Here is a 12,087-nt window from a genome sequence, read left to right as displayed (position 1 = left end):
TTACCTCATTAGTTTATGGGGCATAAAGACCTTTTATAGTTACAAATTTGCATAGAAGATGGAATTTTATCCTAATGATAAATCAGCTTTGTTCTTAAAGACCTTGTTTCCTTTAAATTATCATTGTAAAGCTATGAAGAAAAGCCACAATATCTATGCTAAGTCATGAATTGTCTTGGCATCGAGAAATTTTAGTGTTTATCCCATTAACACTCATATTTCTATAATGTGAAACAGGGTAGAAATGAAAATGAAGTGGTTTCTCCTCACTTGAAATCCGGCTGCTAATGAAATAAAGGTAATATGACTGCTCTTTAGGTAATCTCAAATAAATTTACCTCCACCGTCTTAGTTCTCTCTTCCTTTTTGTCTTCTTCAGGATTTTCTGGTTTCTCTTCCTTTTCGTCCTTTTTGCTGTTCTCCTCTGTCTCTTTTGCCATATCTACTGACACAGTAGCTTGATCTTCTCCCACCCAGTCATGAGCTTTTTTCATGGCCTGCAAAGGCCCCCCCCCCCCCAAAGCAATTTGTTAATTATGTAAATCAGAAGACTAAGGAACTCCAATCCCCAGGCTACAGTCCCCAGTAAATTTGCCGTAAAACCTTCAAGGGTGTCTCTGAATATTCAAAAAGTGATGAGGCAATTCCTTAGTCTCCTTAAAAGCAGCTTGTTGGTGCTTTCTGGTGAATATTGGGTAAGAACAGGGGGCAGAATAGAAAGAAAGTATGGCAAGAACACCGCAAGACCTTTTAAAAACACATTGTGAATGGATACACGGGTAAGAATAAAAACGATAGTCACCTTAAAGACCTATAGTAAATTTTTCACTTTCCATGACCAACTATAAAAGACTAATAGTACTTTTTTATATATAGGTTAGAGACTTAGCCAGGGTCATTGCTAAAGCAAATTTCCTCATTTGATAGGGCTCATGAAGGCCTTAATGTTTCATGAACCTAATAATGTATCATGCAGGGAAGGATGGATCTACGCTCTCTTCCCTCGTCATGGAGACATTAGATTCAAGGGGGGAAGGGTGTGTAGGGAGGGGAGAGTTGCTGTTGGAAAGACCTGGAGCTTCTCCATGACTCGTTTAATTTCACATGAGTGCAGTCTGAGCAACCTGTAAGCCTAAAAAATGATGGCTAAATTCAACAAGCAGAACAACCCCCTTCCCTATCTGTCATTCCCTGAATTTAGGAAGGGCAGACTCATCAAGTTTTTCCATTATCGTTTAAAGCTGTTGGCTTAAGTGAAAGTTGTATCTGAGCTTATGTTAAACTTACTTCTCATCTTAAAGCTTATCTGACTACGTCCACAAGCCAGTGGGACCTTGGAGGCACCACACACACACACACACACACACACACACACACACACAGCAGTGGCAGGTGTTGCACAGAGATAAATGAGGCAATTTCCCACTGTGTTCGAGTCACTGACCTGTCAGGATCGGTGACCTCTATCTAAGATAAAGAAATTACTCATGTCTCCCCCTCACTGCCTCATCCTGCCCTTTTCTCACCCACCTTGATGAGTGAGGGTCTGCGTCAACTACTGCCTGCTAAAGAGAAAGGAAAAAAAGAGAATGGGAAAAATAACATGGTTTTAAGTACTTAATACACAGTGTCTTCATTAAGAAACTCCACAGCAAGACCTTCTACTAAGTCGCAAAACACGCTGTGGTACAATTAGAAGAACCCAGACTGATAAAGCTAGATGGTTCTTGGACACCATGTGGCACCAACATTCTGTGTGGGACGGGGCGTGGGGGTGATCTGGCTGATGAGATTCTCTCCACATGATTTGGGCACAGTGCCCAAGTTGGGGAGGGGAGATGGAGTTTGAAAAGCCCCTTGGTGATTCTGCACCCCTCTTCCTTCCCCTATGCCAAAGATAACCACTCTGATATACGATTCTATTTTGAGGAGAACTGACTTGTTCAAGGTCACAGGGTAATTACTAGTGAAGCTGCAACTAAAATGCAGGTCTCCTGACACAGTCTAGCATGTTCTCTCCCATCACATTTCATTACGTTGCCTCCTGGAATCTTAATTAGTGGCCTCATACTCTCCTCCCCCTCCATCGCCATGTGCCATTTGGGGTTTGGGATGTTTCCATTTCAGGTGGATCTCTTGAATTTTACAACCAATACCTTTAAAAACAACAACAACAATAAAAACTCAGACTTGACAGTGCTGACCTTATTGAGTTTGTCAGGCGTGGCTGCAACATGTAATTCAAAGAGAAGCTCTGTAAGCATGCTAGCAAATTCTTCTCCCTTTTCTTCCAAGGCTGGAAATAGAAAATGACAGAAGTAAGAAGCAGGATTTATTTTTCTGCCTTCAGAATGTGGCAGCTCCCCTAACCTTACAGCTAGCAGTCAGAGTACAAGCGGGGGCCGTAGCCACCTGCCCCCCGCTGCCAGAGGGCAGCTTATGAGCAGCCTGCTCCTACTGCCCTATTGCTCGAAGCTCTAGCTGGGGCGCCCCCAGGCTGGCCTGAAGGCAACGTGAGGGCAGGAAGGGACCTATCTGTCTTGTTGACAGCTATAAGTGATCAGTAGCTATTTGTTGAAAGAATGACTGAATGAACAAACGAATGATGTATCTCAGGTGGAAGAGACCTGGGACAACACTGTATTTACGACCGTTGAGTATTGTTATGCTTGGCATTGCAACTCTAATAATACCCAGGGCACCCTTTTCTTTCCACAGAGCCACAGTGCTGAGCAAGCAGAACTAGTCTCCGTGGGCCATAGACTATCTGATGTAACTACACTGGATCTCTGGGAAAATGTCCCAAGAGACATTTTAAACATTTTTTAAAAAACATACGGAGATTAAAAATATTTGGGAGTCACCAATGCTAAATTGGGATCCAAATACTTTGTGTAACTCCACTTTTTTTTTTTTTAAGTAGGTTCCATGTCTAGCATGGAACCCAATGTGGGGCCTCAACTCATGACCCTGAGATTAAGACCTGAGCTGAGATCAAGAGTCAGATGCTTAACTGAGTAGGGTCACCCAGGTACCCTACTCTAGCTTTTATTTATGTTTTATTTATTAATTTTTTATTTTAACGTTTATTCATTTTTGAGACAGAGAGAGACAGAGCACGTGTGGGGAAAGGGCAGAGAGAGAGGGAGACACAGAATCCGAAGCAGGCTCTAGGCTCTGAGCTGACAGCACAGAGCCCAATGCGGGGCTCGAACCCATGAGCCAAAGTCGGATGCTTAACTGACCGAGCCACTCAGGCACCAGCCCCCCACCCCACTCCAGCTTATAAATGTGCATTTACTCTATAAAACAGAAAAAGACACCAATAAGTTTTAGCAAGTATTTAGGGGGGAAAAAGCCACAGAGAAAAACAGAAGTAGATAAAAACAGATGATCAATAGTATTGCAACAAAGAATACCTAGCACTACAACTCTTGGTTCGTACATATGGTCAAGAGCTTCACTGAGGCAATAAAAATAAAAAATGGCCTTTTAGAACCTCTTTGCGACAGTGGTAAACTAGCGACCTATAGTAGTGTGATAAAATTACACACTGCTGAGAGACAATCATGCAAATCATTAGCTAATATTATCAAATGCAGAGGAGCCCGATACCGAGTTTAGCTAAAAATGACAATTAGTTATATTTTCCAAGACTTGCAAATAAATTATTTACATGTTAAGAGGCTTTTAGGAATGTAAATGCTTACACAAAATAAAAATGGATGAAAATGCTCTGGTTTCTCCCAGAATTTTTCTCCTGGCTTCTGCTCCTCCCCACTGATGAGAATACTCTTTAGAGCTTTTAGATAATCCGTCCACCTCTATGGAGCTGTCATGCTCCATCATAATTGGATTGACTTAATGGCAACCCTGCTATTCCTTTCTCCCAGTTTTTCTTTATGTGTTTTATGTTTATCTATTAAATTAATAAAAATTAATAGTGTTTTGATAATCTAGAGATGCCCTTTGGGAAAATGGATATATTATGGGAGATAACAGGGTTCTGTCACTTAAAGAGAAAAGGTCTACCATTTCTTAAACAACTGAGCCACCCAGGCACCCCTGAGAAGGTCTACCATTTCTTAAGCATGCTGTTCAGGACTTCAATTATTTTCTTCATCATATGAAAAAAATCCCAATTTACCGAAGCTCTGTATTGACTGGAACACATCATATGTAGTAACATTTTCTATTTAACAGTAATGAATCAAGGTTCCTCTCTAAGGAATCACCCTAGGTGGGGATGCACTAACTGACGTTAGGGGTAATCTGGAATCTTCTTTTTATCCTTTTTCAATGACTCCCCCAGTAGGATCAAGGTCTACATTAGGCATCATGAAACCAAAGAGAAATAATCTGGATCTTTTTGGTGATCGTTACTCTGGAAAACAGGCATCTCTACTGGTTCATCGTGGGCCCATATTACTATGTGCATGAACTTGGACAGCTAGTGTCTTCGTTTGTCATTATTAAAACAAAAACAAGGCTGTCATCCTCTGTGACTTTTGTAGAAACACACAGATGCTCAAAACCATTCTTCTCCAACAGTCTCTTTGATATTGGCTTATTTCTATTCTTCAATATAACTGAGTCTTCTATTTTGATGCAACGAGCATAATCTCATTAAACCGAAGGCACATAAGGTCACTATGAAGGATTAAAGCGGGAGATGGTATTTAAAGAACAGTTTGCAAATGCCTAGAATAATTTTGTCCCGAGCAATGAGACTGAAGAACTTGGCTCTCGTGTTTGAGCCTTGATTAAAGGTATGTAACACACCTGGGCACAGAACACGTCCAGCTATTTGATGGGTATGAATGCACATGATCCCTATTCTGTGTGGGTAATAACAAGTACAATCATACATGAAAGCTACAATTGATTGTACTTTTACTATTTTCCCGGCATTGCTTTAGCACTTTAAATAACAATACCAGCTAATGTTTTTGAGCAGTTCTGTGTGCCAGGCTCTGTAATATATATTTTTATATATATGATCTAACTTGAGCCTCACAATAGCCCTTGGGAATCTGTATCACTGTCTCCATTTAGGAAGTGAAGATAATGAGTTTCAGAAAGGTTACATAACTTGTTCAAGACTATGCAGCCAGTAAGTGGTAGAAATGTTTCAAATGGGACCTTCGAGAAAGTCCCAGGAGAAGCTACCCTGTGTGGCCATGGTTGCCTGTTAGCATAATCCAAACAACTGTGGTTGCAGTGATAGGTGATGACCTTAGTAAGAAATCACTCTCCAGGGGGCGCCTGGGTGGCTCAGTCGGTTAAGTGTCTGACTCTTGATTTCAGCTCAGGTAGTGATCTCAAGGTTGTAAGATGGAGCCCTGCGTTGGGCTCTGCCTTCATCTCTCCTCTCTCTGTCCCTCTCCTTCCAAAATAAAGAAATTCTTAAAAAAAAAAAACAAACAAAAAAAAAACAAAGCAAAGCAAAGAAAAATACAAGAAGAAATCCATGGAAAGACCTGCCCACTGCATGCAGATACAAAATTAGGTATCAGAGCATAAACTCTAGTCATCAGGGCTCTGCCTAGTGCACTGTGTTCTTGTTTCATTCAACCATCCACATTTAGTGTGCACCCGTGATGTGGCGGGAACTGTGCTGCCCACCAGAGAAATAAAGACGTGGCAGTCAGGCGTTCCCGCCCTACACATCAATGTGACCAGCTCCTGTAACAAGAGCAGACGTACGGAGTGTTTTGGAAGCGAGGAGGAGGGGCACTTGCATTAAATCATTCCCTGTTCAAAGGGCTGCATTTATTAACAGCTGTTTCTGAAGGATTATACCAAGACTTTGTTTTGCCGTTTAACTGGTTATTTTCCTTTACCTTGTTCTTCTTGATTCTCTTCATTCTCTAATTCTTTGGCTGCAAAGATGTCTTTAATGGAAATTAGGTCATTTTTTAAGAGTTCCAGCTTCTCTCCATCAAGTGATGTTAAAAATGACTGAACCTGAAAACAGAAATAGGTCAGCGTAACTGTCATCTTTTCTTCTCATTAGTCACGTTTACACAGGGCTGTCCCCAGTTCTCCCAGGACTCAGGTGATTGGTGGTGTGGGGGGGGGGGCGGGGGGGGACAGGCACAATGCCAGGTTGAATGTTAGATTTACCGCCTACGAACTGGCCAACTTTGGGTGAATTACATAAGCTCCCTGGGCCTCAGTTTTTACAATTTTAAAGTGAGAGCCACACTTCATTGTGATCCTTTGTGATGTAAATGTAATAGTGACCCTGAAGTACATGACACAGGTGCAAAAGGCAGACACTAAATAAATTGTGGTGGTAGCTCTTGTAGTCAAGTGGCTAAAAACACACATGTTGTCAACTCTGAATTCAAATATCAGCCCCGTGGGGGTACCTGAGTGGCTCAGTGGTTTAAGCAACTGACCCTTGATCTCAGCTCAGGTCATGATCTTAAGGTCGTGGGATTGAGCCCTGTGTCAGGTTCTGGGCTCTATGCTGAGCATGGAGCCTGCTTAAGATTCTCTTTCTCCCTCTGTCCCTTCCCTGCTTGCTATCTTTCTCTCTTAAAAAAACAACATTAAATATGAGCCCCTCACTTATGAATTGTGTGACCTTGGGTAACTTATTTAACCTTTCTATGCCTTTCCTTCCTTATCTGTAAAATGAGTTTTAATAGCTTCTCCCTTATAAGGTTGTTTTGAGGGTTAAATGAGATAATGTATTTAAAAGTACTTAGAGTGAAGGTCAAGAAATTACATATATATCATGTATGTTAACATATAAGAATATTACTATATGTATATAAAATACATATAAACAAACACATAAAGAAATATTTTACATATACAGATATATATACACATTATTATTTGCTAGATGCGGGTTATTGCACCGGGACTACAAACACACACAAGACACATTTTTCTTCTCAGAGATCTTGTAGTCTAGAGGAGGAAAGCCCAGGCTAACTGCTAACAGCCATGACAGATGTGAGCGGAAGGGCAGTGGGGCACCCGGGAGGGGACTTCAGTCCACCTTGGGGAGACAGAAGGGTGGGCAAGGAGACTTCATAGAGGACGATGGTTGAGCTGACAAATTCCCTGCTCATTGTCTTCAGAGCCCCTCTTTTGAAACTGACCCTCAGTAAACACTTAAAAATTATTTGCACACATGGCCAGTCATCCCCGGTGAATGTGAAGACTGATTTGAACTTCCAAAATGGCCATAGTGGATGGAAAAACCATACAAAAAAAGACGTAGGACCGTAAAGTAGAAAGGTTTTCATTCTGCAGGTCAAACACTTGCTCTGGAGTGAGAACCAGAAGAGGAGCCGTGATGCTCCTTGGCATATGTTCTCATATTCTCTATGGTAGTAGATTCACACATCAGGGTAAGCAAGAGAGTTAGAGAGGGCATCAGGGATGCCAGGACAACATTTTCCTAAAAACTGGCATGCAGAGCACCAGGACATGACACAATGGGCAGGAGCTTCAGAAGGAAGGTTGGCAGGAAGGCATCCACACAAACCCGTCAGCCGTAGAGGCAAACACGCCCTGCATGGTGGCTGCCCCCACGCCCTTTCACTCTGACCTTTGAAGAGCCTTTTGTTCAGCTACTATATTCATGATTAGGTCTCAGAGTCTTCAATAGGCCCACATCAGATTCCTACACTTCAGATATATTTTTAAACAGCAGTGTTCAAAGAGTAAAATAAAAAGGTAATTATTGAATAAATGTGCTTGAGCACAACAACACTGAGTGACAATGTGGGGCGTTATGGTTTCCCCAGGTCTCCTGGAGGGGAGCCATCCTCTGGGAGATGCACTGGGGTTTTAGGCTTTGAGCCTCCTTTGGGAAGGATTCTTTTTAGCAAAGGAATCTATTGTCAGCATCTTTCTACTACAGGGTCTCTTTTGCTTCCTCCTAATTCATTCCATTATGCCAAGGTGATGAGCATTGAATCTTTATTTCATTCCAATAATAAATAATCATGTACTCCTCCATAAATATTCATAGAATGCTGACTAGATGCTTGGCATTCTGCTAAGTGTTGACGGGAACACAAGGGTAGACAGTCTGCCTTGTAAATCATTTCCCTGAGAGGGAGTACGGAGTGCCACTTTGAAGATTCTTGCTTACTGTTCTTGTTAGCTATTGGATAAAAAAGCAATAAAAATGATTAGTTTTTCTTAAGGTTTATAGTATACCACATTGCCATGTCTGTTGTCATCCTAGAATCAATCAGTAGAACAATAATGATAGTAATCCCTTACATTTCCATATAATGTGTCTATGTTTTAGTCAATAGCAAGGTCAGCAGAGGCGATGTTTATCATTTGCAGGTCAAGGCTCTTAAAAAATGGGAGTGCACCCTCTACACCTTTCTGTCCTCTGCTGGTGGGATAAAGAACACAGAGGGCCTAGAAGACGGTGAAATCCAATGGTCTAGACTCAGACACTGGGGAGTCCACAGGGCCACAGGGATGTGCCCACGCAGAGCTTCCCCTTCCAAACCACTCTCTAGGTGCTAAAGTTGCTCAAGTTTCCCTCCTTCGGCCTGTATGGATCTCTATTCAGGCTGTGCTCTTTATGGGGAGACCATCCACTGGAGGATGCGCCCGTAGGTCTAAGAGCTGGCTGTTAGCAGTGGTGTGGATGGAACTTGAACTAGGGTATCCTCACATGTGCATATAAAGCCTTTGAAGTGAGAGATACCTGGAAATAAAGAGAGAAGATCAGGCAGGAGGGTGGTATGGAAATGTGAGGAGTTTGGGAAGTCTGAATGGGAACCTGGCCTTCGAAGTCATTATAAAAGTGTATTTGTTAGTGTAGGATGACAGAATATATATTTTTTAACAGTTTGTTTCAAAACTCCTTTAACTTCTAAGAATTTGGTATGTAAAGGAGGTCTAGTTAAACATGAACAATGAATATTTTCTTAGTATAAGTGTGTGTCTGAAAAATATTCATTATTGAGGGGTCTGGGTGGCTTAGTCAATTAAGTATCCAACTTTGGCTCAGGTCACGATCTCACAATTCGTGAGTTCGAGCCCCACGTCGCACTCTGTGCTGCCAGCTCGGAGCCTGGAGCCTGCTTCAGATTCTGTGTCTCCCTTTCTCTCTGCCCCTTCCCTGCTCACACTCTGTCTCTCTCTCCTTCCCCCTCCCTCTCTCTCTCGGTCTCAAATAAATAAACATTAAATTTTTTTAAAAAGCATTCATTGTTTATCAAAAGTTAAAGCTTAACTTGTCATCCTGCATTTTCATTAGCTAAATCTGACAACCCCAGTGAGGATCTCCATTTGTATTCTTGGCAGAGGCTGTGAACATCAAGGCGGTCTAGGGGAGTCATGGGATGGGCAGAGCCTGGCTCCTGAACCCCTAATGCAGGAAAGCCGCCAGATGACCAGGCACTCCCATCGTGGACTGTTCGAGAATGAGGATAACTCCTACTGATTTTGACCCATATATTTTTAGGACTTATTTATTATAGCACGCAGTAACTCATTACTAATCCAAGAAAAAGCTCTGCATTCCTCACTATGCATCTATCAAAATCTCTAGGCTGGGGGAACAGAAACAGAGCTCATATAGCAGCATGTAAACAGAGGGAAATGCAGTCCCCCAGGGACCAAACCTCCTTCCTGGCAACATCGGTCCTTTGGGGCTCTTTTCTAGGGTTGACTCTCTCACAGCTGAAAGCTGCAATGGAACCTGCCAGAATGGAATCTCTCTAGCACTGTGATAACTGCAAGAAGCCACACAGCCCTGTTACGTGTATGCATACACACACTTAGAAGAATGCATGTAAAAATAAAATGTCACCAACATTATATATGCATATACATATACATGTATAAAAAGGCAGCTAATGTTTATTGAGTACTTATTATGTATTCAGCAAGCTGCAACTGGCTTCACATGGATTATCTCATTTAATTCTTTTAATGTTGCTATGAGGTAACTTTTATTATTAATCCTATTTCACAGGTAAGAAGATTGAGGTAAGATGGGTCCAAAATTCTACAGCTACTGAGTGGTATTTGATCATATAATGTCTGATTCGAAACCCAGCTTTTATAGGGAAAGATTTGTGGTTAAGTGGAAAACTGCATTTTCTTGAGCACATGTTACCAGGTTATCTGATTTTGAGTCTATGGGAACAATTTCACAACTCTATGGATTGTAGCGAGCTGAGAGCAGTCCAAAATAATTCCAGTCTATAGACATGTGAATAGATTCTGTCCAGCAGAGGGATAGCCTCACCTCCTGGGGTTTATGACCATTTGCACATTGGTTTCAAAATTACTTTGCTCCACATAAATGTGTGCATTGGCTTTTCTGATCAGATACAGTTACAATATTTGCTTGGTTCTTTCATTGAATTAAGGGGCTAAATAAATTCTTTAATTCACATTCATTTTGTAACTGTGTATGAGACATGATTTTGTTCTTAAAAAATTTTTCCCTTGAACAGTTTAACCACAAGGCTGTTCCTGATGGCTCATGGATAACAAAAAGAGAGAGAAAGAGAGAAAGAAAGAGAGAGAGAGACAGAGAGAAAGAAAGAAAGAAAGAAAGAAAGAAAGACAGACAGACAGATAGACAGAAAAGTAACACATAACTCAATCATCTGGAGGGAAGGGGATTTCCATCCTGTTTGTTTCTTCGTTGCCTCTTACAGGGAGGAGGCCATGTTTCCCGGCTTATTGGGCATCAAGAATGTCTGTATCCCTGCCAAGGGCAAAATATGGAGGACATGGCTGAGAGAGAGTCAAGAATCACTCCTCCACTCTAAGGCTCATTTCCAAGTTCCTCTTGTCAGGGAGCCTGCTTCTCTCCAGTGGATGTCACTGAGCTGAGCCACGGTCTCCCAGGATGTTCATGGGGTGCTATCCTGTGGGCTCCACCGGAAAAACACCCCAGAGTACAGTCAGCCTGACACCACACAGAAGAGTCATATATATAATTAAATGAATTAATGGTTTTAAAGTGCTTAGAATAGTGACTATATAAGTATCATATGAGTATTTGCTAAATAACTACCCTCCCCCACCCCACACACAGATCCTTAAAAAAAAAAAAATCTACAAACTCTGCTGATTTCTGCTATTTCTATTTTGTTTCTTGAGATCATAGTGGGGGGGGTGTGTGAATGTATAGGGCTGTTAGGTAATTCCCAGGTTTCCATTCCAGAACATTCCCAGGTAGAACTTTTTTTTTAATGTTTCTTTTTGAGAGAGAGAGAGATAGAGTGTGAGCAGGGGAGGGGCAGAGAGGGAGGGAGACACAGAACCTGAAACAGGCTCCAGACTCTGAGCTGTCAGCACAGAGCGAGGCATGGGGCTCAAACTCATGAACAGTGAGATCATGACCTGAGCTGAAGTCCAATGCTCAACCAACTGAGCCATCCAGGCACCCCCCCAAATAGAACTATAACCCCCAGCAAGATAATCCTGCCTCTTGTGGCCCAGGCATTTTAACAAATGGGTGAACACATCACTATTTAGACCATAAAACTCTATTACAACCCTACAGTCTGGAAGAAACATCAGCTGCTTTGTTTCCATTGGGTGGACGTGGCAACGTGGCCTAGTATGGGCATCTCTGTTCTGGGTACAACCTCACCAAAGGGAAGCACAGGGCCAGGAGCCTGGCAGGCAGGCTTCTGAGCAGCCTTTTGCACCATGAAGTGCGGTAGTGATGTCTCCTATTTTGCTGGCCCTCTTGGGGGTGGAGAGGGGTAACAGCTTACATAGGACAGAGAGAAAATGATACAGAGCATGAGGGGGTCATCAGATTGTATAATATTTGCGACCCTAGCACAATATTAATAATGCCCTAAGCATAAGATATTTTAAAGGCAGATTTTCCAGTTCTTTCATGCATAAGAAAACACATTAGTGATCATGGAATTTTATTTTATTTACTGTTATTATTATTATATTTTTTTTAGAGAGAGAGAGCATGAGCAGGGGGAGGGGCAGAGGGAAAAGAGAGAGAATCATAAGCAGGCTCCACACTCAGCACAGAGCCTGACACAGGGCTCGATCTCATGACCCTGAGATCATGACCTGAGCCGAAATCAAAGAGTCAGACAGCCAACA

The 12,087-nt window shown here is 42.0% G+C and overlaps 1 protein-coding gene across 2 annotated transcripts in view; it reads right to left on the bottom strand.

Annotated features, from left to right (window-relative positions):
• FAM114A1 (family with sequence similarity 114 member A1) overlaps positions 1-12,087 on the bottom strand; it is a 70,430-nt gene that overhangs the window by 16,063 nt on the left and 42,280 nt on the right. For both annotated transcript variants that reach the window (XM_039227034.1, XM_039227035.1), the window contains 3 exons: positions 5,844-5,967; positions 2,205-2,296; positions 339-497 (listed from right to left, as the gene is read on the bottom strand). In XM_039227034.1, the coding sequence (XP_039082965.1) occupies positions 339-497; positions 2,205-2,296; positions 5,844-5,967 (375 nt within the window). The remainder of the gene's footprint in view (positions 1-338; positions 498-2,204; positions 2,297-5,843; positions 5,968-12,087) is intronic.

This window comes from Hyaena hyaena, unplaced genomic scaffold (genome assembly GCF_003009895.1).
Source record: "Hyaena hyaena isolate Hyena2069 unplaced genomic scaffold, ASM300989v1 scaffold_24, whole genome shotgun sequence".
Classification (NCBI taxonomy): Eukaryota; Metazoa; Chordata; class Mammalia; order Carnivora; family Hyaenidae; genus Hyaena; species Hyaena hyaena.
This window is presented reverse-complemented; position numbering and strand designations above follow the sequence as displayed.